The 27,166-nt window shown below is 49.6% G+C and overlaps 1 protein-coding gene across 1 annotated transcript in view; it reads left to right on the plus strand.

Moving 5' to 3' along the window:
* LOC136625297 (nectin-3-like protein) overlaps positions 1 to 27,166 on the plus strand; it is a 76,918-nt gene that overhangs the window by 26,703 nt on the left and 23,049 nt on the right. The window contains exons 2-3 of the mRNA XM_066599385.1: positions 4,861 to 4,934; positions 5,032 to 5,343. Of these exons, the coding sequence (XP_066455482.1) occupies positions 4,868 to 4,934; positions 5,032 to 5,343 (379 nt within the window). The 5' untranslated portion in view covers positions 4,861 to 4,867. The remainder of the gene's footprint in view (positions 1 to 4,860; positions 4,935 to 5,031; positions 5,344 to 27,166) is intronic.

Consider the following 27,166-nt stretch of genomic DNA (forward strand, 5'->3'; position numbering starts at 1 on the left):
GTCCTACGAACGTGAACTTTGACAGGAACATTTTTTAGGTCCTAAATAGGAAAAGTAAAGGGGTCACAACTCGATTATTCAATGCTAATTGCAAAAGTAAGTGCACCCCTATGTAATGTTTCGTACATACGTGAAATTTGGCAAAACAATCTTACTGACCTCTATGTGTATATCCTGAGGAGAATATACTGAAAGGCTGTAAAGTACATAAGTAAGCAGCCATGGACTGCAGGGATGGAGCATGCCCTTAAAGCTAAGGCTGCCTGTCCACGTCCGCAATGGAATATCGCTAGGGATTCCCGCCGTGTGGGAGTAGGGGGAGCACTAAAAGTTCTCCGCAATGAGCCTATCTAACTGATGGGCACATCACAGAGAATCACGGCATGCCGTGATTTTGAGCACGAGAGCGGAGAATCGCTATGATTCTCTGCTCGTGGACTTCGGGCTGCGCTATCCATAGTTAGCCTATGGAAAGCTTTTCATAACGTGATCAGCATGATTTATCACCGTGGATCACACTATGACTATGGCCCGTGGACAGGCAGCCTAAGAAAGGGCTGAAACCTCCAGTCTGGAGATAAATTTTAATAAAAGGGTTGCAACCTTTAAGGGTAAAAAGTGAAGAGAGTGGGAGGGGTAGCACATTCTGCAAAGGGACATTGGTACATGCAGCCTAAGGAGAATCTAATGCTCCTCTATGTGTATACATGTTATATTCCTCGATTCCTGAAGTAACCATGACTTCATGAAAAATTTCGATGCAAACAACAGACAAACACCTGTACCAAATTAAACTAGCCAAAGCCGGATATATCAGCTACTGTGTTTCCCCGAAAAGAAGACAGTGTCTTATATTAATTTTTGTTCAAAAAGGTTTCACTTTTTTACATGTATAGCTGTATGGACACTATTTAAATTGACTTTTTTCATTAACTGTTAGCAGGGCTTAATTTTTGGAGTAGGGCTTATATTTCAAGCATCCTCAAAAAGCCTGAAAAATCATTTTGCATGCTCAAAAATTCTTGAAAATCATGCTATGTCTTATTTTCAGGGAAACAGGGTAGTATACTATAAAAATGAGGGCTACCAACAACTTTTTCTTTCAGCTCATTAGTGAACTGGGGTACTTTATATGTGTCGGTTTGTAATTTATTTAACTGCATGTTTGAAAAAAAATAATAATATTTTTGTAAAAATAGAGATTCTTAATTTGATGCTGTATGACTCAACTATGTGATTTTGCTTCTAGCTGTATAAGGCCTCCTTCCCACGAACGGATTTCCGCCGCGTAATTCGCGGCGAAAATCCGCTGCGTTGCACGCAGCTATTAGGTTCTATTGAACCTAATAGCTCCATGCTCACGATGCGTAATTCCACCGCGGAATTACGCACCGCGATTTCTCCCGTCCTCACCCGCAGCATGCTCTATTTTCTGCGGGTGAGGACGGGCTGTACGCACTGACGGCTTCCATTGCAGTCAATGGAAGCCGTCCGTTCACGCTATCTCCCGCTGTAACCAGCGGGAGATAGCGTGAAAAAACGCTTTCCCGCCCACCGCCGAGCGTCATATGACGCCAAATGACGCGGTCCGGCCGCGTCACGTGACACGGCTGGTGACGCGAGAGCGGTGGGCGGTGACGAGCGGTGACGAGCGGTGACGCGGCGGTGGTGGGCGGGGAAGCGATTTCACGCTATCTCCCGCAGGTAAGTATAGGGGCTCTGGGGGGCGCCGTGACGGGCTTCACAGCGGAATATTACGCTGCGGAGCCCGTCACGCTCGTGGGAAGGAGGCCTAAGAGTTGCTGCCAAGATAGGGAGGTGATTGATACACTTAGCCATGTTGTACAATTCAATATCTTTGAGTCTGTTGGTAATAATAATAATAAACTTGTATAGCGCTTACATAGACGGGGGATACAGAAAGACAAAATACAAAAATTACAGAACCACGGTTACATAGTAATCAGTTGATTGATACAATAGGGGTGCGTGTCCTGCTGCAACGAGCTTACATACTACAGAGTAATGGGGTGATACAGAAGGTAAAGGGGCTGGACATGTGCACGGTATGGTGAGGTGGAGAGTGAGGGATGCTATACACATAGACAATGGTCAGACATTTAGCCGTGTGACGGCAGAAACGGTATAACTGCAGGAGCGGTTTATGATGGCTGGCAGGGATTGCAGTCACTAGGGCAGGGAGCATGTTATCAGGCGGAGTACAGAGGGGTTTGTTTAGGGAATGCGGTATGCCTCCCTGAAGAGGTGCGTTTTCAGAGCACGCCTGAAGTTCTGCGGGTCCTGGATTGCTCGGGTAGCCTTTGGTAGTGCGTTCCAGAGGACCGGTGCTGCTCTGGAGAAGTCTTGGAGGCGGGAATGAAAAGTTCGAATTAAAGGAGCGCTCAGTCTGGTTTCGTTAGCAGAGCGGAGAGCCCGGGCTGGGTGATGGATTGAGATGAGGGAGGCAATGTAGGGGGGTGCAGCGCTGTGGAGGGCTTTGTGGATGAAGGTAGCGAGTTTAAATTGAATTCTGTATTTAACGGGCAGCCAGTGCAGTGACTGGCACAGGGCAGAGGCATCCGAGTAGCGGTGGACAGGAAGATGAGCCTGGCTGCTGCATTCAGCATGGATTGGAGAGGGGAGGCCGATCAGCAACGAGTTGCAATAATCGAGCTGGGAGTGGATGAGGGCAACAGTAAGCGTTTTTAACGTATCCACAGTGAGAAAAGAGCGGATTCTTGCGATGTTCTTGAGGTGCAACTGACATGTTCGGGCCAGAGATTGGATGTAGGGGGTAAAAGAGAGATCAGAGTCGAATATGACGCCAAGGCAGCGGGCATGTTGTCTAGGAGTTATGGTGGCGCCTCACACTGAGATGGAGATGTCAGGATGAGGTCGGTTAGTGGAGGGTGGAAATACCAGTAAGTCAGTTTTAGAGAGGTTTAGTTTTAGGTAGAGAGAGGACATACTGTTAGAGACAGCGAACAGACAGTCGGTGATGTTTTGGAAGAAAGGTGCCGAGATGTCACGGGAAGAGGTGTATAGCTGGGTGTCGTCAGCATACAGGTGGTATTGGAGGCCAAATCTCCTGATGGCTTGTCCAATAGGGGCTGTGTAGATAGAGAAAAAAAGGGGGCCGAGGACCGAGCCCTGGGGGACCCCAACAGCAAGGGGAAGAGGAGGGGAGGTAGAGCCGGCAAAGGAGACACTGAAAGAGCGGTCATATAGGTAGTAGGAGAACCAGGAGAGGGCAGTGTCGTTTAGGCCAATGGAGCGAAGCATACTGAGGAGGAGTTTGTGGTCAACAGTGTCAAATGCTGCGGAAAGGTCGAGGAGAATCAGTAGGGAGTAATCGCCCCTCGATTTGGCTGTCAGTAGGTCATTGGATACCCTTGTAAGGGCAGTTTCTGTCGAGTGTTTAGGTCGGTAGCCAGACTGTAGGGGGTCTAGCAGAGAGTGCTCTGATAGATGGCTTACAAGGCGGGAGTAAACCAGGCGTTCTAGCAGTTTGGAGATGAAGGGGAGATTAGAAATGGGTCGGTAGTTGGCAGCATCAGTCGCGTCCAGAGTCGGCTTCTTTAGCAGTGGGGATATGATGGCTTGTTTGAAAGAAGAGGGAAAGATGCCAGAGGTCAGAGAGAGGTTGAATATAGTGGTGAGATGGGAGATGACCACTGGGGAGAAGGAACGGAGGAGGTGTGAGGGGGAGGGGTCGTTAGCGCAGGTGGTGGGGCGAGCAGAGAAGAGCAATTTGGAGACTTCTTCCTCTGTTGCTGGTCAGAGTACAGACAGTGAGGAGGAGCTAGATGCAGTGCTGACAAGACTAGGGTCAGGGCTAGTCTGGGATTGGGAAGTTATTTCCTGATGGATATCATCAATTTCCTTTTTGAAGTAAGCAGCTAGCTCTTCAGCACCGAGATCCGTCACTGGGGGCTGCGGTTTTGGGCTGAGAAGGGAGTGAAAAGTAACAAAGAGCCGTTTAGGGTTGTGTGATAGTGAGGAGACTAGAGAGGTGAAGTAGACTTGTTTGGCATGGTGGAGGGCGAGGTTGTAGATTCTGAGCATAAATTTGTAGTGGAGGAAGTCTACGGTCGTTTGCAACTTCCTCCACAGCTGTTCAGCACTTCTAGAGTTTGCTAGTAACAGCAGAATAGTGAGGGTTAGCAGATGATTAGGAGATTTTTGAGGATGACTGTTATTTTTGTTAGTGGCATTAGGGGGTTTGAGACTAAGCAAGAAGGTAAAGAGTGCATACGAACTGTGCATAGGTGAGGACAGGAGAGAGGGGCTAATGTGAATAGAGTGCCCCAGAGGTTGGCACTTAAAAGAAGGTCTGAAACTGAGAGCAAGGATAAGAACAGAGGTGACAGCATTAGCGATAGCTTTGAAGTGTAAAGCAGTTAGGCAGAGTTTGTGGCCTACCTGTCTCCTACCCTGTCTAACTGCCATGGTCAAACTGTATCATACTTCATCCAGCCATACTTAATACAGCTCAAATACGCATGGCATGCATGCTTACACTGATATTATAGTGAAAGTTTAAGGTACGACAAGGAAACAGCTGGGAGTGGCTAATCACGTTCCAATTGACTAGCCAAATGACTTCACAGCAAGCAAGCAGCACAGATGATTTAAGCAGAGGGAGATAGCAGAAGCAGTTCAGCTTGGAGTGGGATGATGCAGAAACGAACGTACCGATGCAAACAGATGATAATAATGGTAATAGTTACTGAACAATGCAATACAAAATTTTTACTTTTGTGGTTTTCTTTTTCTGCAGTTCTATCCACGAGTCATATGTGTCTTAGATAATGTTATGTATCTCCTCCCTGCATTTACCTGCGTCTAATCTTTACACAGGCTGAACATGAGAAGTCTGAGTTGGAGTTCTTTGCTGCTGCTCCTGTGTTTCCTATGGTCAGCCACCTGTCATGGTAAGAGAGTGGCAATGTGGGTGTAAGTGGATGTGGGTGTAAGTGGAGGGTAGTAAGAATCATGCTACAGGAAGCTTTGTTATACTGTGTATTGCAGTGTCTGTGAACGGGAAGGTATACGCTATCCTTGGATCTAATGCCACCATAAAGTGCACAGATGTAACCTTGGCATGGATAAGAGAGATCACCTGGCAAAGGGAAGTGGGAGGCAAAACCGAGAGCTTCATCACTTACACGACTGAGACTGGACCCAGATCCCTGACCTGGCTGGCATCTAGAGTGAAGTTCCTGGCCGATGGATCTATAGAGATACCTAATGTTACCCTGGATGATGAAGGAACCTACAAGCAAGTCATTACTATGTTACCATCAATGGTGTTAGAATGCAAGATTTATCTCCAGGTACAAGGTAATGAATGAGATACACAGATGGTTATTTCCAGAAGCCAATGTATTTTGCTCCACTGATGCCATCTGTTGTGCAATAAGTAAAGCTGGGTACTGGTGCATCTTGTCTGCACTAGCAGCTAGGGGCGGACCGGCCATAGCTGGAGGTAACGCCCCAGTTACGCCCCCTGCTGCCGATTTACTCCTGGTCTTTGCTGTTCCGTCCCCACTGTTACTTGCCGGCCACCCATGCATCCATCGGAGGCCGGCGGGGAGGAGAGTGACAGCAGAGTCGGGGGCACATAGGAGAGGCCGGCAGGGAAACTGCCTGCGGGGCCGTGGCCGGGCACATGGCAGGGCGCCGGAGACTGTGACAGCGGAGATAGTAGCTGCTGGTGTGCCGAAGACCAGACTGACAAACACCTGTAACCCGTTTGGGCGCTGCGCTCCATCGGTGTGCTGGGCGCCTGGGACCAGCACTGGACTGACTGTAACCCGTGGTGCTTGTGCACTGACAGTCATTCCCCTGGCCTTCCATGTCAGCTGTAATGCGTGCTGCCATTGCTGAAGGCGGCCACGCTGCTACCTTGCCGGCCCTGATGTCTCTGTCCCCTGCCAGTTGTCAGAACTCCCCAGTCCCCGTCAGCCGCTTTCCTCACCCTCCATCCAGATAGCCAATCTGTGGGCTGTGGGCGTTGACTATAACTCCACCCCCACAATCACAGGTCTCCACCCATAGTTTCGGTGGAGACACGATGCACCAGTACCGTAAAGCTGCACCATGCTCACATTTTCTAATATGTGCTGTATTTAAAGGGTTCTCAAGGATTTTTCAAAATTGGTCAGAGACCAGATAACTGTGAAAGGGGTGTAATTTACACGGGTAATTTTTGCACAAAAATGCACAAAACTCGCACTCAAATACAACCCATCGTTTGCAATACGAGTATGCCTCTTCTATTTGTCTGCAATTCTGCAGAAAACTTACCCATTAGTTCTTATAGCGAGTTTAAGCGTTGCATTGCGCTCGCGCATACATGCGAGTTTAATTTGAGTGTGATGCATTTTTAACATTTTCCTATAGAGACTACATGCGATCTCCACGCATGGTCAGCGATGCATTTATCTCGCTAAACGCAACGTATTCGCAGGTAAAATCTGATCGATATTGCTCTCGTCTGTGTAAATGGGGCCTAAAAAAAAGAAAAAAAAAGCTAAACATTACTTGTCTTGAATGTCCCACTGCTCCAGTCCCAGAAGCTCCAGCGATGGTGTCACATTCATCGTTCACCAAATGAAAAAAAGACCATTGAGCAGCATATAGGGTGCAAAAAGTTCCTCACATCAAAAGATGATGCATCTTTATTACCGTGTTTCCCTCAAAATAAGACACTAATTTATATTAAATTTTGCCCCAAAAGAGGCACAGTGTCTTATTTTCAGGGAGGGGGGTATATACTCACCTCGCAGCCGGCATCTGTGTCCCCCGTGATGGTCCCACCGGCGCTGCGGCAGACTGCCGTGTAATCCTCCCGCTGTCAGAGGATTCTCTTTCTGGTAAACGGGGCCTTGGTTTTTTCCCGATTCCAGCAAGTGAGTGCTGCGATTGGATTGGGCGCCAGCCAATCACAGCCAGCGCTTGATCATTCACAGCCATTCAGTGAATGACAACACTGAATGGCTGTGATTCCCCCGACAACACTGAATTCCCCCGACTCCCACAAGTGAGCACAGCTATCCGGCGGCGGTATCGGCTCCCTTGTTCCCAACAGCTGAACGTGGCGCACGGACCCTAGGAGCGCAGACAGCCAGCTGTCTGTGCTACTGTCCAGCTACAAAGAGCGGCGGTGGAACGCTACAAGCAGCGTGAAATAACCAGGTACAGTGGGGAGTGCGGGGAGCGTGCAAGAGGGGCCAACTAGCCGCCGGGGAAGAGCGCGCTGCAGTGGGGAGCGCGGGGAGCTTGGAGGAGGGGCCAGGAGGCAGTAATGCTGATGTATACTCGCCTGGCAGCGGCCATCAGGAGCTTCTGCGCCTAAGGGCAGGGCAAGCAAGTGCACTGTCGCCAAACACAGTGCACGGCCTGGCAGCCTGGCACACTCACGGCAGCAGCAATCATGTTCAATGTGGCTCTTGAGCAGGGGCAGAATTATGGCAGCAGCAATGAACTTCAAAGAGCCGGGAGGGGAGGCTGCACATGACAATTATAGTGCGCTGCCAGGACCTACAGGGGAGCCTTTCTATGCAGCCACTCAGGTATGGGGGCGTTACCCCCCTGTCACTCTTGTGTCCACCAGGACTTCCTGGTGGCGTCAAGATACAATAATACCTATAGTGCATGGGGGGGATTTTGTAATCTGTGTTTTTTGGATTTCACTTTTACGGTGTTCAGTGTGCAAAATAAATAATGGGAATCACAGTATAGCATAGCCAAGGAAAGTATCAGAAATTTGACAAAATCAGAGAGGATGCACGCGGCTTGAGCACTATTAAAAAACCCTGTTTTACCCTAGTTTCTGCCTTTGAAAGAAGGGACAAACGGCAATCTCTGCTGCAGATGGTTTACTGCTGCACCTCCTAGAGACGTGCGGTACACGAGAGTGGTATCATTGTGCCTTGTCACCACCGGAAGTTAGGAGTGGTGACAAGGTACCAGCTGTCAAAGAATGTAGTAACGCCCTCAGCTTCTGATTGGCTGGGGGGCATTTCTAAATTAATACAGGCCAGGAGGACATCCAGAGCCGGCGGAGGAGACCAGGCAGTGCCGTTGTCAGACTGCACGAATACAGCGGTGAGCCTGGGACTGCAGGCACATACAGAGGCGCCAGAGGATACTGCCGATGCTGGCAGCAGGGGCGGTGGCCTTCATCCTGCAAGTGCTGTCCACAGGGGACCGCGGCAACACTGTGAGCAGCGGCGGAGGCGCCGGCTGACGCACACCAACTGCCAATCACAACAGTGAGTCACTGGCGGAATTGCCGGCTGGGACCGAGGTGACAGCCAGCACTGCGGCAGGTAAAAAGTGGCCGCACGGAAAACTCAGGGCGGCGGTGGGACAGATGCAGCCTGTGTAGTGAAGTTCTGTCAGTGCTGGAGGGTTAGGGTAAGCATTTTTGTCCTATGAGGCTTACATTTTTAGCTGTAAAGGCTTCTGCATTTACAGCTACTTATGTAAGCCTAACAAGAACACTAACCCTTTACCCTAACCCTCAGCAATTCCAGCAACCTTATTGATTGTTCTGGTTGGCTGGATGTGCACGAGGATAGAGTTACAGAAATGTGCACGTGAAGCACTTGCCGAGCCATCAGTGGTAGTCACTGCAGCGCGATCGGAAGCTCGGTGCTCATGTTTATGCAATATATATGGTGTGTTGTGTGAATATAGCGCATATAGTGTGTGTGGATATGTGTGTATGCAGGTATGTGTGTTAGGCTACTGCGTGGTGGTGTGCTAGCATGTGGTCGTGGGTGTATGTAGTTTGCGTGTATGTGTTGTATTAGTGTTTTTATACAGTACATGTGGTGTGGTCGTGTGTATGTGGTGCATATTAGCGTGTGTAGGCTGTGTGTGGTGTAGCCAGAGCATATAAACGTGTGGTTCTCTGTGTATGTGTGATGTACTAGTATGTGGTTGTGTGTATTCAGTAGCCTGTAGCATGTGTAGGCTGTGTATGTGTTGTGCAAGTGCGTGGTCCTGTTTATGCAGTACGTGTGGTGTGTCTTGTGTGGAGGTTGTGGTCGGATGGACGGAGGTCCCTAGCTCAGTGCCTCCCCGGCCTCAAGCAGACGATCGATATGGAAAGTTACAATCACTATGCGCTACAAATGGCATATAATCAATCAACAAAATGGTAGTTATCATCTCCCATAATGTTAAAGGATTTAACTTGCCCTTAAAAAGAAGTAAAGCTCTGGCCCAATACTTAAAACTCAAACCAGATATCATCTGCCTACAGGAGACACACTTCTCCTCCTCCGCGCCAAAGTTTTTTCACCCCCAGTACTCCAAAATTTATTCAACAGCCTCCAAGAAACATCAGGGGATCACAATTCTCATGCATAATTCTCTTCCCCTCTCTCACACAAACGGAAGCTGATCCACAAGGTAGATTTCTTATCCTACAGGGAACTCTCTATGACAGTGGTGGCGAACCTATGGCACGCGTGCCAGAGGCGGTACGCAGAGCCCTCCCTGCTGGCACGCGTCGCCATCGGCTGCTCACCACCTTAGTGAATGGCTGCAGGGGCCGCGGCTCCCTTGCTGACATTCACTCAGCGCTGCTATCTGTGCTGATTCCTGCACACACTGTGAGTCACTGTGCAACCAGGATCCTCCTCCCCCGTCCCCCGACGTCTCCTACTTTGGTTCCGCAAGAGCAGGGGGAGAAGGCATCCAACAGCAGCACACTGCCTTCAGTGTGCACCTGGGATCAGGCAGGAGAGGAGCGGCGCTCCCACGAGGAGGAGGGGTAAGTATGTGGGGCAGGGGTGGGCATTCTGACTGCTGGTAGAATCGACGGCAGGGGCGGGGGAGGGGGAGACATTCTGACTGCTGGGAGAATTGCTGGGGGGGGATGGGAGACATTCTGACTGCTGGGATTATCGCTGGGGGGGGGGATATGAGACATTCTGACTGCTGGGAGAATTGCTGGGGGGGATGGGAGACATTCTGACTGCTGGGAGAATCGCTGGGGAGGGGGTGGGGGGTGGGAGACATTCTGACTGCTGGGAGAATCGCTGGGGGGGGGGGGGGAAGGGGATGGGAGGCATTATGACTGCCAGGAGAATCGCTGGGGGGAAGAGGGGCATGATTACTGCCGGGAGAATCGCGAGGGGGGGGGCATGATGACTGCCAAGAAAATCGCTGGGGGGAAGGGGGGCATGATGACTGCCAGGAGAATCGCTGGGGGGGAGGGGGGGCATGATGACTGCCGGGAGAATCGCTGGGGGGGAGGGGGGGCATGATGACTGCCAAGAAAATTGTTGGGGGGGAAGGGGGGCATGATGACTGCCAGGAGAATCGCTGGGGGGAGGGGGGGCATGATGACTGCCAAGAAAATTGCTGGGGGGGAAGGGGGGCATGATGACTGCTGGGAGAACCGCTGGGGGGAGGCATTATTCCCGCCGAGGGTTCGGGGGGGGGGGGGGCATTATGACTGCTGGGGGAACCGCTTGGGGGGAGGGGGGCATTATTATTGCTGGCGGACAGCTGGGGGTGGCATTGTGACTGCTGGTGGACCACTGGGGGGGTATTATGACTGCTGTGGGAAACTGCTGGGGGGGGGGGGGAGCGGGCATTATTACTGCTGGGGGACCGCTGGGGAATGTCACTCTTATTACTACTGGGGGGGGGGGGGGTGTCACTATTATCGCTGGGGGGAAGGTGTCACTATTACCACTGGGGTATGTTTACATGTGGCGGAAATGGGCAGGGCCGCTTCAAAATAGACAGCGTGCATATTTTGACTGCTTTTTGGATGCAGAAATACTGCAGAATTTTCCACAGAAATTTCAGCTGAGGACGTTCTGCAGTATTTCTGCATCCAAAAAGCAGTCAGAATCTGCTCCCTGTCTATTTTGAAGCGGCCCGGTCCTTTTTAGAACGACTGGGGTAAAATCATGTGATAAGCCCCGCCCCCTGACGTGCTGGCACCTTGCAGGAGTGGGTTTTGGGTTGTAGTTTGGGCCCTCTGTTTCTAAAAGGTTCGCCATCACTGCTCTATGACAATACCGTAACAATAGTTAACTCCTACGCCCCCGCCACGAACCTACATAAACTCTTCTCCATGGTGGCCAATAAACTCCGAAACATCTCAGATACCCACATTTATAGGATGGGAGATTTTAACATGGTGCAGTCCCCCTCTATAAATCGCTCCTAATCGGGCTCGGATAGGCTTAGTCCAGCACAGCGAACCTCATTGAAGGCTGCATTGGTAGATCTTGGAATAGCAGTTGTGTGGAGGGAAAATCATTGAGCTAGAAGGGGTTACACTTTCTTTTCCCCACCACCTAAGTCGTATTCACACACAGATTGGGCTCTCGTATCCACTTTGATTTTACCGGCACTGGTTCAGGCCCGATATATTCCATAGGCCTGGTCGAACCATGTTATAGTTATGTCACATTTCTTGGATCAACTTCCACACACGCATCCAATAAGATGTCGGCTTAATGAAGCCCTTCTCAAAAATCCAGTGTCCCATTCCCAAATCCAAGATCAACTTAAAACCTGCCAAGCTACTAACACCACCCCTCACTCACAACCAGTTTGGGTTTGGTTAGCACACAAAGCATTCATGAGGGGACAGATCCTTGAAATCGCGTCCCACATTAAGGGTGGATTCAGACGACTGTATATCGGCTCGGTTTTCACGCCAAGCCGATATACAGTGTCCTTATTTGCAGGGGGGAGGGGGAGATGGAAGAGCCGGGAGCAGGATCTGAGCTCCCGCCCCTTCCCTGCCCCTCGCCACTATTTGCAATGGGAGGGGCAGGATGGGGGTGGAGCTAAGCGGCTGGACTTAGCTCCGCCTTCATCTCGCCACCTCCTATTCCAAATAGTGGCAAAGGGCGGAGAGGGGGCAGGAGCTTAGTTCCTGCTCCTGGCTCTTCCATCCTCCCCCCCCCTGCAGACAAGGACACCGTATATCGGCTCAGCGTGAAAACTGAGCCGATATACGGTCGTCTGAATCCACCCTAAGTGAGAGAAAATTCAGAAAACAGCAGACTTGGATAGACGATTGAATGTCCTTGAGCGAGCTAACGAACAGCTCCCAAGCCTAGCCCTGATTAAAGAAATAAGAGACGTTAAGCTCCAGCTGAATCTACTCTACACATCCCAGGCTGAGAGGACCCTTCAGTAGACACAAGCCCGTTATTACCGGCTAGCTAATAAACCCGATAAGCTATTGGCTGCAAAGGTGCGGCAAAGAGCAAGACTCAACACAGTCTATTCTATCTGATCCAGCAATGGGAACTGCACCTCAAACCCCCGCACAATTGTGCAAACATTCAGAGACTTCTATAGCTCCCTCTATAAATATAAACCACAGAAGCACCTATCAGCACCTTCCTGAAAGGGATCTCCCTACCACAACTAGACCCAAATCAACAATCTGATCTGAATCAACCCATTGAAGCGGAGGAAGTAGAAGAAACCATTAAAAAAAACTAAAATTAGGTAAAGCCCCAGGGCCTGACGGGCTCAGCGCTCTTTATTATCGAAAATTTGCAGAGTCCCTTATTGATCCCTTGGTTTGTCTGTACAATGACTTATTATCGTGAAAACAAATACCTGAGGAGTTTTTAGACGCGCACATAGTGCTAATCCCTAAACCCATTAAAGATCACACCACCCCAAGGACTACCACCCCATTTCTCTCTTAAATCTGGTGTTACGTGTGCTGCTGTGGCATATTGTACTACTGTGCTTCCAGCAGCACAGCACTCTGAGGGTTAATTGATTTAGCTGGCTGGGTGTGGTACTTCCTGCTAGCCAATCTCCTGGATCTGGGCTCACATATAAACCCAGCTCTTGTCAGTCTGAAGCTGGTCTTGTACTGTTTGGATGTATCTGTTCTGTTACAGCTTGCTGTGCGATCTGTGTCTTAGTGGTTCATGTCCATTTGTACGTTTGAATTCTATCAGTTTTGTGTTAGCTTGCTGTATGACCTGCGATCTGTGTCCTGTCCTGTTGCAGCGTGCTGTGTGAATTGTGTCCGATTCTGCTGGACTCCTGGTTAGTGTAGGGACTAGCAGTATAACCAGGAGCCGTGAAGTGGCCTGCTAGCTTTCACATCTAATACCGGTACCTGGTATTTATATTCAGCTTATCATCAGTTACTAGTGTTTGCATTGTGGCTGCTGTATGCTGTGTATTCTGGCTCTGTGTGTACTGTTGTTTAGTCCTTGTCATGTGGCATGTTAATGCATCCTGTTCTGGTGCGTGGCTCCTAGGATCAGCTAGGGCCCAGATCCAAAGACCGCTGGGCTGCCCTTATTGGGGCAATGTCCCCGCTTAGGTAGGGCCATGCCATTCTCCCATGTAGAACAGGGTCAGTTTGCCAGAAACCCGCGTGCGTACCCAGTCGCCCTTTGGTCACGGTGGTGTGGGCCCCGTGCTTAGTTTGCCCACACGATCGTAACATCTGGATTATAAAATATTTACTAGTATCCTTGCCACCCGGTTAAATAAGCTCCTTCCCTCCCTGATCCACAAAGACCAAGTAGGTTTTATACCTGGACGCCAAGCCCCTCACAACGTTAGAAAAATTCTGAACCTTATTCATATCTCACGTTCCCAAAATTGACCATTGCTCCTTCTAGCACTCGACATAGACTGTTGAATGCCTTTTCTATCTTGGGACTACGTATTTGCCATCTGGGACGAGATGGGGGTGGGAGGTCCATACATGGCGGCCCTGAGATCCCTGTACTCTAGTCCATCTGCGAAACTAAAGCTCCCCAGCTCAGAGAAGTATTTGATCCCTAGTCAAAGGGGGACAAGACAAGCTTGCCAATTAATGTTCCCAGTCCAGTGAAAATGCTGATTGACCTCAACTTCGGGTTTCACGCTCCCCCACCACTATCTTACTTACTTAGGCATAAAACTTACCCCTGGCCTGGCCTCACTGTACAGGTGAAACTACCCCCCATTATTTAAATCCATTAAGGCAGAATTGAAAAGATGGGATCAACCCACCCTGTCCTGGATTGGACGCATAAACGCTATCAAAATGACGGTACTACCACCACCCTTCTTCATTGACATAACACAGCGGCCATTCAATACTGAACAGCTGCTATTTACACTGAATGATCAGTGTTCAGCTCATCGTCCATCGTTTATGTAGCATAAACAATGGACGATCAGCTGATCGCTCAGTGTAAATAGCAGCCTTCAGTACTGAACGGCCGCTATGTTAAGTGAATGGTGAATGGTGGGGGAGAGTGAGGGAGAAATCTCTTGCTCTGTTACTAGCCGCTCTATTGTCAGGGGGCCCCTCCCGCATGTCCTATACCGCAGTACTGGCTCTAACCACCAGAAGGTGCCATTGTATAATGGCAAAAAGAGAAAAACCCCTAGGAAACCCTGAATCCAAAATTGGATTGCAAAGGGTTAAATCAACAAAATCTGACTTACCTGTCAGTGGTGGTGGTGAGGTGTGTTGAGGCGTGCTAAACCGTGCAGGGTGCAATTTGGACTTCATCTTACATGAGGGCAGGATCTAGGGAGCTGGAACTAAGTCGACCCTGCAGTCTGTCCCTGGGTGCAGTACATCACAGGTTGGTGACCCATAAAACCCCTATATCCATCCAAACCGTGACAAAGTGGTGGCAGTGGTGGGATATTTACACCATTTTTTCCAGGTTTAAGTAACTATTCCTTGCAATAAGAAGCTTGCAGTTCCCTTGCGAGGATTACTGCAGCTTTACAAGGACTGACTCAGTGCTTATTTGTGTAAGGACATACAATACTTCCAAGTGGTTACCCAGGTGGGATGGCAGCTAGAGGAGGATTTGGCCTTGGCTGCGGCCAAAGCATTTGATTCTATAGAATCGCTGTACTTAAAGGGGTTGCCTGACCACACAGGGTAAATTTTTTAAAATAAAAATACAATAAAAAACACACAGCATACAGGGGCGCAAACCGGCAGGCAGATAAGCTGGAATGTCAGTTTCTTACTTTAGAATCTGATGTTCAATTCAGCTTTCAAAGCCTCTGTACTGCCTTCCCACAATGCTCTGCGCTCTCCCTCTTCTGTGCGCGCACTCCTGATGGCAGCAAGAGGCACTGTAAAACAAGGCTATCCGCTTGTGTTACAGTAGTGTTACACTGATGTAAAGTGACTGCACCCCCTACCCCCCCACCCCCCCCCCCCGCTTCTATAATGTGTCAGCACCATCACCACCACCACTAGTGTAATGTTGCTAGTGTAGTTGTCAGCAAATCTCTCCCGGCGGCGGCTAGTTGTCAGCACCCCTCCCCTGGTGGTGACTAGTTGTCAGCACTCCTCCCCTGGTGGTGACTAGTTGTCAGCACTCCTCCCCTGGTGGTGACTAGTTGTCAGCACTCCTCCCCTGGTGGTGACTAGTTGTCAGCACCCCTCCCCTGGTGGTGACTAGTTGTCAGCACCCCTCCCCGGGCGGCGACCAGTTGTCAGCACCCCGACCCCGGGCGGCGACTAGTTGTCAGCACCCCGACCCCCGGCGACGACTAGTTGTCAGCACCCCGACCCCCGGCGACGACTAGTTGTCAGCACCCCGACCCCCGGCGACGACTAGTTGTCAGCACCCCGACCCCCGGCGACGACTAGTTGTCAGCACCCCGACCCCCGGCGACGACTAGTTGTCAGCACCCCGACCCCCGGCGACGACTAGTTGTCAGCACCCCGACCCTCGGCGACGATTAGTTGTCAGCACCCCGAACCTGGCGGCGACTACTTGTCAGCACCCCAACCCCAACTAGTTGTCAGCATCCTAACCCTGACTAGTTATCAGCACCCCGACCCCTGGCGGCGACTAGTTGTTAGCATCCCAACCCCGACTAGTTGTCAGCACCTCGACCCTCGGCGGCGACTAGTTGTCAGCACCCCCGGCATCGACTAGTTGTAAGCATCCCCGACGGCGACTAGTCGTCAGCATCCCAATCCCGACTAGCTGTCAGCACCCCAACCCCGGTGGCGACTAGTTGTCAGCACCCCGGCGGCGACTAGTTGTCAGCATCCCAATCCTGACTAGCTGTCAGCACCCCGACCCCCGGCGGGGTTAATATATATACATACACTTGCTATGGCCGGACAACCCCTTTAAGGGTGACTACCCACTACAGTTTTTTTTTTCCTGCGAAATTCGCTGCATTTTTTTTTCTGCAGGGGTCTATGGGACTTGTAATGTTAACCTTGCAGAAAAAAAATGCTGCGAATTTCGCAGGGGGAAAAAAAACTGTAGTGGGTAGTCACCCTAAGGGCGCTATTAAAACAATTTAGGTTCTCAATAGAGATGAGCAAGCACATTCGTCCGAGCTTGATGCTCGTTCGAGTATTAGGGTACTCGAGATGCTCGTTACTCGAGGCGAGCACCACGCGGTACTCGAGTCAATTCCATTTCCTTCCCTGCATGTTTAGCGCCATTTTCTAGCCAATAGACATGCAGGGAAGGCATTATAACTTCCTCCTGTGACGTGCCAGCCCTATCCCACCCCACAGCACTGAGTGGCTGGTGAGATCAAGTGACCGCCAAGTATTTAAAGCGGTCCCGCCCGCTGCTCGCCTCAGACACACACTGGGAGAGATTAGGGAGAGTGCTGTTCCTGCTATAGGGAAAGTGTTAGTGTAGGATGCTGTCTATAATAACCCCAACGGTCCTTCTTAGGGCCACATCTGACCGTTTGCATTACTCTTGTGACTGCAGGGAGCAGTTTTGCAGAATTTTTTTTTTCCATCTCGGGCTGTGCAGGCCAATTGTGCTGGGAGTTGTAGTGCTACCATTTTTGTATTACGCAGCTAAGCCTGTTTGCAGCCTTTCATCATATTTTTTCTGGCTGGAGTGTGCAGTAAAATACTGCTCTCACCGTGAAAGTGCATGCAAATAATTCCATACTTATTTATACCGTTCTGTGTCTGCAGTGAATTAGACGCAGAGCGTTGGGCCACAGCCATATCTAGAGGGAAAGCTAAGTTAAATACACTATACAGTCCGTATCCTCTGTGCAAAAAACCAAAAGCTCCTTCTTAGGGCTACATCTCACCGTGTGCATTTTACTTGGTGCCTGCTGGGAGTAGTAGTGCTTCCATTTTTGTATTACGCAGTTAGGCCTGTTTGCAGCCTTTTGTCATATTTTTTCTGGCTGGATTGTGCAGTAAAATACCGCTCTCACCGTGAAAGTGCATGCAAATAATTCCTAGCCTGCTGCCAACAAACTTATTTATACCGTTCTGTCTCTGCAGTGAATTAGACAGCGGTCTTACCGCAAAACAGTACCGTAATATTACCGGGGCCACTGCAAAGTATTTCAGCTCAGCCGCTGTGCAGAGCGTCTCACAATACCATTTCCGTTGGTGGGGTTGAGATCGCCGCAGTTACCAGCACTATCCACTGGCTTTAGAGTCTTCTCCCACTCCACAAAGCCTCTATTATCTACAAGTCTCTGCGAGCAGTAAATTACCCCTAGGTATCAGCGCAAGACAGCGGGTTACTTATTTCTAGTCACAGCATAGAGCCTCCGCTATCTACAAGTCCCTGTGTGCGGTGAATTAAGGCCCAGTTGTCAGTGCTGTACAGTGGGGTAATTTATTTGGCCCCTGCTCTATTCGTAATCCACCATGATGAGGGGTAGGGGTAGGGGTCGAGGACGTGGCACGGACGTCCAAGTGAGGGTGTGGACACAGGCTGAGTTCCTGGTCCAGGTGAATCACAGCCGGCTGCTGCGGGATTAGGAGAGAGGAAAGTTTCTGGAGTCCCCAGCTTCATAGTACAATTTATGGGTCCACATGGTAGACCTTTATTACAAACAGAGCGGTGTGAGCAGGTCCTGTCGTGGATGGCAGAAAATGCATCCAGCAATGTATTGACCATGCAGTCCACTACTCCTGGCTTAGGGACTGCTACTCTGAATCCTCTGGCTGCTGCTCCTCCTTCCTCCCAGCTACCTCACTCCATGAAAACGACATATTCTGAGCAGGCAGACTCCCAGGAACTGTTCTCGGGTCCCTGCCATGAGTGGGAAAAAATGGTTTGTCTCTCACCTGAGGAATTTGTCGTGACCAATGCCCAACCTTTGGAAAGTTCCCGGAGTCCGGGTGATGAGGCTGGGGACTTCCGGCAACTGTCTCAAGGGCTTTCAGTGGGGAAGGAGGATGATGATAATGAGACACAGTTGTCTGTCAGTGAGGTAGTAGTAAGGGCAGTAAGACGAGGGAGGAGGGTACAGAGGATTCGGAGGAAGAGCAGCTGGACGATGAAGTGACTGACCCCACCTGGTTTTCTAAGCCTACTGAGTACAGGGCTTCAGAGGGGGAGGCAAGTGCAGCAGCAGGACAGGTTGGAAGAGGCAGTGGAGTGCCCAGGGGTAGAGGCAGGGCCAGAGCGAAGAATCCCCCAACTGTTTCCCAAAGCACCCCGTCGCGGCAAGCCTCCGTGCAGAGGGCTAGGTGTTCAAAGATGTGGATATTTTTCAGTGAGAGCGTGGACGACCGACAAACAGTGGTGGGCAACCTATGTCACACCAAGATCAGCCAGGGAGCCACCACTACCAGCATCATCATCACCACCACCACCATGCGCAGGCATATGATGGCCAAACACCCTACAAGGTGGGACAAAGGCCGTTCACTGCCTGCGGGTCACACCACTGCCTCTTCCCCTGTGCCCCAACCTGCCACACAGATCCACTCCCCCTCTCAGGACACAGGCACAAGCGCTTCCCGGCCTGCACCCACACCCTCACCTTCACTGTCCCACACCCCATCCAGCAATGTCTCTCAGCGCAGCGTTCAGCTGTCGCTAACACAAGCCTTGGAGCGAAAGCGCAAGTACGCCACCATGCACCCGCATACACAAGCTTTAAACGTGCACATTGCCAAATTAATCAGCCTGGAGATGCTGCCATACAGGCTTGTGAAAGCAGAGGCTTTCAAAAGCATGATGGTGGCGGCGGTCCTGCGCTACTCGATCCCCAGTCGCCACTATTTTTCCCGGTGTGCCGTCCCAGCCCTGCACCAGCACGTCTCCCGCAACATTATACGTGCCCTCACCAACACGGTTACTGGGAAGGTCCACTTAACCATAGACACGTGGACAAGTACTGGCGGGCAGGGCCGCTATATCTCCCTGACGGCACATTGGGTGAATTTGATGGAGGCTGGGACCGAGTCAGAGCCTGGGACCGCTCACGTCCAACCCACGCCCAGAATAGCGGGGCCTACCTCAGTGCTGATATCTGCGGCGGTTTATGCCACCTCCTCCTCCATCTACGCAACCTCTACCTCGCAATTAAGAAGTGTGAGCAGCAAGTCGCCAGCAGTTAGTATCGCACGGCAGCACAGCGGTGGGCAAGCGTCAGCAGGCCGTGCTGAAACTAATCAGCTTAGGTGAAAAGAGGCACACGGCCCCTGAACTGTTGCAGGGTCTGACACAGCAGACCGACCTCTGACTTTCGCCGTTGAGCCTCCAACCGGGCATGGTCGTGTGTGACAATGGCCGTAACCTGGTGGCGGCTCTGCAGCTCGGCAGCCTCTCACATGTGCCATGCCTGGCCCACGTCTTCAATTTGGCGGTTCAGAGGTTTCAGAAAAACTACCCACACTTGTCTGACCTGCTCGGCAAGGTACGCCGCATCTGCACATATTTCCGCAAGTCCACCACGGACGCTGCCACCCTGCGGACCCTGCAACATCGGTTTAATCTGCCAGAGCACCGACTGCTGTGCGACGTGCCCACACGGTGGAATTCTATGCTGCACATGTTGGCCAAGCTGTATGAGCAGCGTAGAGCAATAGCGGAATACCAACTCCAACATGGGCGGCGTAGTGGTAGTCAGCCTCCTCAATTCTTTACCAAGGAGTGAGCCTGGATGGCAGATATCTGCCAGGTCCTTGGAACCTTTGAGGAGTCTACCCAGATGGTGAGTGGCGATGCTGCAATCATTAGCGTTACCATCCCGCTGCTATACCTGCTGAGAAGTTCGCTGCAAAGCATAAAGGCTGAGGCTTTGCGGTTGGAACAGGAGACGGGGGATGAGAGTATGTCGCTTGATAGCCAGACCACCCTCATGTCTATATCTCAGCGTGTTTTGGAGGAGGAGGAGGAGGAGGAGGGGGAGGAGCTGGAGGAGGAGGGGGAAGAGACAGCTGGGCACACTGCAGAGGGTACCCATGCTGCTTGCCTCTCATCTGTTCAGCGTGTATGGGCTGTGTAGGAGGAGGAGGAGGATCCTGAAAGTCATCTTCCTAGTGAGGACAGTTATGTCTTGCGTACTGGTACCCTGGCACACATGGCTGACTTCATGTTAGGCTGCCTTTCTCGTGACCCTCGCGTTAGACGCATTCTGGCCAACACGGATTACTGGGTGTACACTCTTCTCGACCAACGGTATAAGGAGAACCTTTCAACTCTCATTCCCAAAGAGGAAAGGGGTACGAGAGTGATGCAATACCACAGGGCCCTGGTGGAAAAAGGGATGTTAAACTTCCCATCTGACAGTGCTAGTGGCAGAAGGCGCAGTTCTGAGGGCCAAGTAGCAGAGGAGATCAGGCAGCATGTTCAGTGCAGGCAGGGGAACACTGTCCAAGGCCTTTGTGAGCTTTATGGCTCCCCAGCAAGACTGTGTCACCACTCCCCAGTCAAGGCTGAGTCGGAGGGAGCACTGTAAAAAGATGGTGGGGGGGTACGTAGCCGATCGTACCATTGTCCTCCGTGATGCCTCTGCTCCATACAACTACTGGGTGTCAAAGCTGGACACGTGGCACGAACTTGCGCTGTACACCCTGGAGGTGCTGGCTTGCTCTGCCGCTAGCATCTTGTAAGAGAGGGTGTTTAGTGCAGCTGGGGGAATCATCACGGATAAGCGTACCCGCCTGTCAACTGCCAGTGCTGACATGCTTACACTCATAAAGATGAACAAAGCCTGGATTTCCCCAGATTTCTCTTCTCCACCAGCGGAGAGCAGCGGAACCTAAAGATTCTTTTCGCTGCAACCGCAGAAAAAAGCATTCTCTATTACCAAAAAAAAGGGGGAATTTGCTTTGTCAATCTCTCTCTGATATTAGTCCTCCTCCTCCTCCTGCTCCTCCTGAAACATCATGTCCTCACGCTGAACTGCCAATTTTTCTGCGGCCCAAAAGCCTCTGCTTACAATTTTTTTTACAATTTTTCAAAGTTTCAAAAGTATTGATACTTTAACATAAACCAATTTTTTTTAACAGGGCTGCCTCCAGGCTCTGTTACAAATTAAGCAACAGCGAGCCGTATCTTTAAAAAATATTTATGGGTTTCACCTGCCCTCTCGGTTGAGCAATTTTTCAGAGGTACATTTGTACTCTTGGTACACTAATTTTTCTGGCCCTCGCCTATACTGTTATCTAACTAATTTTTCCGGCCTTTGCCTACACTCATGGTACACCAATGTTTCAGGGGTTCGCCTATACTTACTACAGAAATTTTACTGGGGTCTGACTATACTTCTGCTACAGAAATGTTACAGGGGTCTGCCTATACTTTTACTACAGAAATGTTACTGGGGTCTGTCTTTACGTTTACTATAGAAATGTTACAGGGGACTGCCTATACCTTTGCTACAGAAATGTTACTGGGGTCTGCCTATACTTCTGCTACAGAAATGTTACAGGGGTCTGCCTATACCTTTGCTACAGAAATGTTACTGGGGTGTGCCTATACTTCTGCTACATAAATGTTACTGGGGTCTGCCTAAACTTCAACTACAGAAATGTTACAGGGGTCTGTCTATACTTCTGCTACAGAAATGTTACTGGGGTCTTTCTATATTGTTACTACAGAAATGTTACCGGGGTCTGCCTATACCTCTGCTACAGAAATGTTACAGGGGGCTGCCTATACTTCTGCTAGAGAAATGTTACAGGGGTCTGTCTATACTGTTACTACAGAAATGTTACTGGGGTCTGCCTATACTTCTGCTGCAGAAATGTTACAGGGGTCTGCCTATACTTCTACTACAGAAATGTTACTGGTCTCCGCCTATACCTTTGCTACAGAAATGTTACAGGGGTCTGCCTATACTTCTGCTACAGAAATGTCACTGGGGTCTGTTTATACCTTTGCTACAGGAATGTTACAGGGGTCTGTCTATACTATTGGTACACTAAGTCTTCCCATCGCGGTGTTTTACCTATCTGGCACAAATACACTGACTGACTAGGTCTGAATTGTGGGCCGAGGCCAAGGTCGTTGGCGGGGTGAAACTCTCCCATGGTTGGGCACTCTGATTTCTTCCTGTGTAATACCACCTTTGTGCACTGACAGCATAGGAGAGCCCAAGAAACTCAAAGACTTCCCCTTGCAGTGATGAGCTATCTGTGTGGGGACACATGGATTTCCCATTGCTATGCAACTCAGGGTACCTTGGGTCACACAAGGTGGAGGCTGGGACCGAGCCTGACCCTGGGCCCGCTCACATACTTCCCACACAGACTGTAGCGGGTCCTGGTCATGGTTTCTTGGCCTTGTAATTCCACCTCCTCCTCCAGTTTGGGGTCATGGTATCAGCACTGGGCAACATGTATTTTTTCCCGTGTTATCACAGTTATCTGAGACACTGGTTTGGGGCAAACAAGAGGAGCGTTACTGCATTCATGAGATGTTCACAGCTGCGCTAGCATCGGAGTCTGCTCTATGCCCGCGATTGCTGAGGGTTTGTGCCGAGGCCTATGTCCTCGGCGCAGTGAAAGTCTGCCATGTTTGGGCACTGTGATTTCTTCATATTTAATACTGTCTTTGGGTTCCTTGGACTTGCCTATGCTGTGGGTGCACACAGACTTCCCATAGCGGTCTTTTACCTGTCTGGCACAAATACACTGACTGACTTGGGTAGGGTGCAGAGTGCAGATGGCTTTCCCCTTGCGTTGTCGATTTGAGGTATCCGACACCTACACAGAATGAATACTGTGTGGACACATGGATTTCCCATTGCTATGTCACTCGCGGCACCTTGGGTCACACAAGGTGTTTGCTGGGACCGAGCCTGACCCAGGGCCCACTCACATACTTCCCACACAGACTATAGCTGGTCCTGGTCATGGTTTCTTGGCCTTGTAATGCCACCTCCTCCTCCAGCTTGGGGTCATGGGATCAGCACTGGGCAGCATGTATTTTCTCTTGTGTTACCACAGTTATCCGCGGCACTGGTTTGGGCAAAACAAGAGGAGCGTTACTGCATTCATGAGATGTTCATAGCTGTACTAGCATTGGAGTCCGCTCTATGCCCAAGATAGCTGAGGGTGTGTGCCGAGGCCTATGTCCTCGGCGCAGTGAAAGTCTGCCATGTTTGGGCACTGTGATTTCTTCATATTTAATACAGCCTTTGGGTTCCTTGGACTCGCCTATGCTGTGGGTGCACACAGACTTCCCATAGCAGTGTTTTACCTGTCTGGCACAAATACACTGACTGACTTGGGTAGGGTGCAGAGTGCAGATGGCTTTCCCCTTGCGTTATCAATTGAGATATCCGACACCTACACAGAATGAATAGTGTGTGGACACATGGATTTCCCATTGCTATGTCACTCGCGGCACCTTGGGTCACACAAGATGGAGGCTGGAACTGAGCCTGACCCTGGGCTCGCTCACGTGCTTCCCACACAGAGTATTGCTGCATTGTGGAGATGTGTAGAAGTGCTGGCACCTGAGTCCCCTTTATGCCCACGTTTGCGGCTCCTGACAATTTTGCGACGGAGGTGGCACGGGATTGGAATGATGATCGTACGTCAATTTAGCATCGATTCTCAAGAGCATTGTGGGCTATGGCCCCCCCTTTCAAAGAGGGTCGCTGCCTGGCCCTGCCAACCCTCTGCAGTGTGTGTCTCCGGTTCCTCCTCATTGCAGACGCACTTGACATGAGGGTGGTGTGGCTATGAGGCCAGTGTGTGGCATGAGGGCAGCTGAAGGCTGCGCAGGGACACTATTGTGTGCGCTGTGGACGCAGGGTCGTGCAGGGGATTGGGCAGCATGTAACCCAGGAGAAGAGGCAGCGGTGTCACCCGCAGGCAGTGATTGTCCTTGGTTGCAGGTAGTGTGGTGCTTAGCTAAGGTGTGCCTTGCTAATGAGGGTTTGACCGAAGTAAAAATTGTTAAGGGGGTGATGCCAGACTCATGCCCCCATTGTGGCTTAATAGTGGGACCTGGGAGCCTCAGATGCAGCCATGCATGTTGCCCCTGCCCTTCCCTATCCGTTTTTGTGGTGTTTCCATGACTTTCAGATGTTTTCCAGAGTTTCACAAGTCATCAGCTATGCGGAGCATCGGCCCCATACAAAAATGCTCGATTCGCCCATTGACTTCAATGGGGTTCGTTACTCGAAACGAACCCTCGAGCATCGCGGAAAGTTCGACTCGAGCAACGAGCACCCGAGCATTTTGGTGCTCGCTCATCTCTAGTCCTGAAACCTCTTTAAAAAATAGATTTCAATTCTATATAAATCCCCTAATGTTAGTATACTGATCAGTGGAATGCTATCTGCACCCTTTCAGCTTCAGCATAGGACACAGCAGGGTTGCCCATTGTTGCCACTGCTGTTCCTATTGGTGATTGAGCCCTTGGCTCTCAAGATCCGTAAAGATCAGGATATTAAGTTAGGCCCAAGAGAGAATCATATAGGATTATATGTGGATGATCTTGTCTTATTTTTGAATTCTTCAAACAAATCACTTCCTCGTGCTGTAAACATAATGAATATATTTGGGGACTTTTTAGGATTATTGGTAAACTGGTAGAAATCCTACTTTATGCTCCTATCTCATACATGAGGTGTATTGGGGGATTCATTTCTATGTCTTAAAATAGTTTCCTCCTATAAATGTCTAGGTATCATAATTTCATGGGATGCCTCCCTGTCTCATGATATCTATATTTATACCCTCATCTCATATTTTAAAAATAAATATTTTGGACTTGGAAGCTACTAACACTTTCTGTAGCAAGCAGAATTAATTTAGTTAAAATGTTAGTCCTCCCTGAGTTCTTATATGCTTTAGAACATGTGACCTACTTGTCCATCATTCCTTTTTCAATTTACTTACATTTTTATTGCATCCCTTTATTTGGGGACATGGCAGATCTAAGCTTAAACTATGTATTTTACAACGCCCAAAGGATCAAGCTTGGGCCTCCTTATCAGATATGTTTCCCTGCTGTTTAATTGGGCTGCTTAGGTATATTCTACATGGATAGCTGATGATGGACTTCCTAATACTGAGCGTCATTTACTACATGCCTTGCAGTTAAATACTTTGTGGCCAGTGTTAGAAAAACACTGAATGCCTCTGAAGCTGATACTTCTGCTACACAAACTAGCCAGACACGTTTGGCAGCAAGCTAAAACTGTGGTACAATTTAAGCATATAAAAGCTGACACTCCACTATGGAATAATCTTTCGGTGTACCAAGATTCGCATGTGGATAAATCATGGGGTTACAGGCGTGAGACATTTATATGAATCAATATATAGATCAGCGGACTAGCGCTTCAGTCATATGGATTCTATAGTGAAGATTACTATAGGATGGTGTATAGGTATATAAGTATTACAGGATGGGACTTACCTGGTGTGGAACACCCGTCCGATGACAGACCCACACCGTCAGTCCAGGGAAGCCTTACAAGTATATCCAAAGGATCAGGATTCCTAATCCATAGGGAAAGCGTCTGGGGAAAAGCCCACAGGTAACAATGACCTCAGTCATCAACACAATAGGATAAGGTAGAAAAAAGTCTGCCTGTGGCTGGATGTGGTGCTTCTACCTGTCCTCTTGTATCAGTACATTGGTTTGTGCTTGTTTGGGGCACATAGCAGTACCCATGGCGGTGCCCTGGATTTGGAAGGACCTGCTCTGGCTCACTAATGACGAACCGGGATTTAGAGGAGTCCTGCTGACATACAAGTTTTTTTTTTTATCGCTACCATCAATAGAGCTATATTTTTTTTTGTTATCCAAAACTGCTAAGTAGCACAGTTTTTTTTCTACCTTATCCTATTGTATTTATATGAATTGAAAATATACGTAACTTGTGCGATATTCATAGAACTGCTTTCTATAAATTTCTACAATTAAGGCGTGCACTGAACAATCAATATGGGGTGGCCAGTCTATTACTTTCCTCATACTCCCTTATAGGTATATCGAGAAGTCAGGGTCCTAGAGGATGTATTTCTGAGTTATATACTCACCCTACCAATCCTTGATTGGCTTCTTTGCCCCTGACTGCTGTGAATAAGTGGGGTCAGATTTTCCCATATCTTACGGAATACAGTGGTGCCTTGGGTTAAGAGTTTAATTTGTTCCATGACGGAGCTCTTAACCCAAAACGCTTGTAAGTCAAATCAATTTTTCCCATTGAAATTAATGGAAAAGCCATTAATCCGTTCCAGATTGTGAAGCTCTCCCACTGATTTAAATGGGAATGGCGTTGCTCCATTGAAAGCAATAGGACACCGGGACCCACACACTAGCTGTAGTAAAAACATAAAAAATATATATACTCACCTGTCTGCCGAGGCTCAGGAGCATCTAGCCGCTGCTTGTTCTCCCTGCACCGCTCTGAAGCTTTTCAGTAGGCAGGGATTAAAAATGCAGGGAGAGCAAGCAATGGCTACACACACCTGATTCCAGGCAGCGGCAAACAGTTGAGTATATATTTTTTTTATTTTTTACTACAGAAAGGGAAGATTTTCAGGGAAGGGCTTATATTTAAAGCCCTTCCCCGAAAATCACTGCAGGGGTTGCTGGCAGGCCATTGCTTTCAATGGGGCCACTGGCAGCAGCCGCAGCCCCATTGAGAGCAAGGCTCTTAAGCCAAGCTTTTGCTCTTAAATAAGAGCTAAAATTCGGAAGAGAGCCTGCTCTCAAGTCAAAAAGCTTGTAAGCTGAGGCACTCTTAACCCAAGGTATCAGTGTACAGCTTCCAAAAAGCAATGGAGTCACATCTTCACATTTCACTAACGGCTAATAATAAAATGGTTTAATTGTACATCTTCCATCACAGCTACTTGACTCATATTCGCATACATCATATGGGAAGGCTTTCACACAAGGTTGCTATAGGTGGCCCAAACAAAGGGTGGATTTTATGCCTTGGATGTGGTAATGCCCAG

Source organism: Eleutherodactylus coqui, chromosome 4, assembly GCF_035609145.1.
Source record: "Eleutherodactylus coqui strain aEleCoq1 chromosome 4, aEleCoq1.hap1, whole genome shotgun sequence".
Taxonomy (NCBI): Eukaryota; Metazoa; Chordata; class Amphibia; order Anura; family Eleutherodactylidae; genus Eleutherodactylus; species Eleutherodactylus coqui.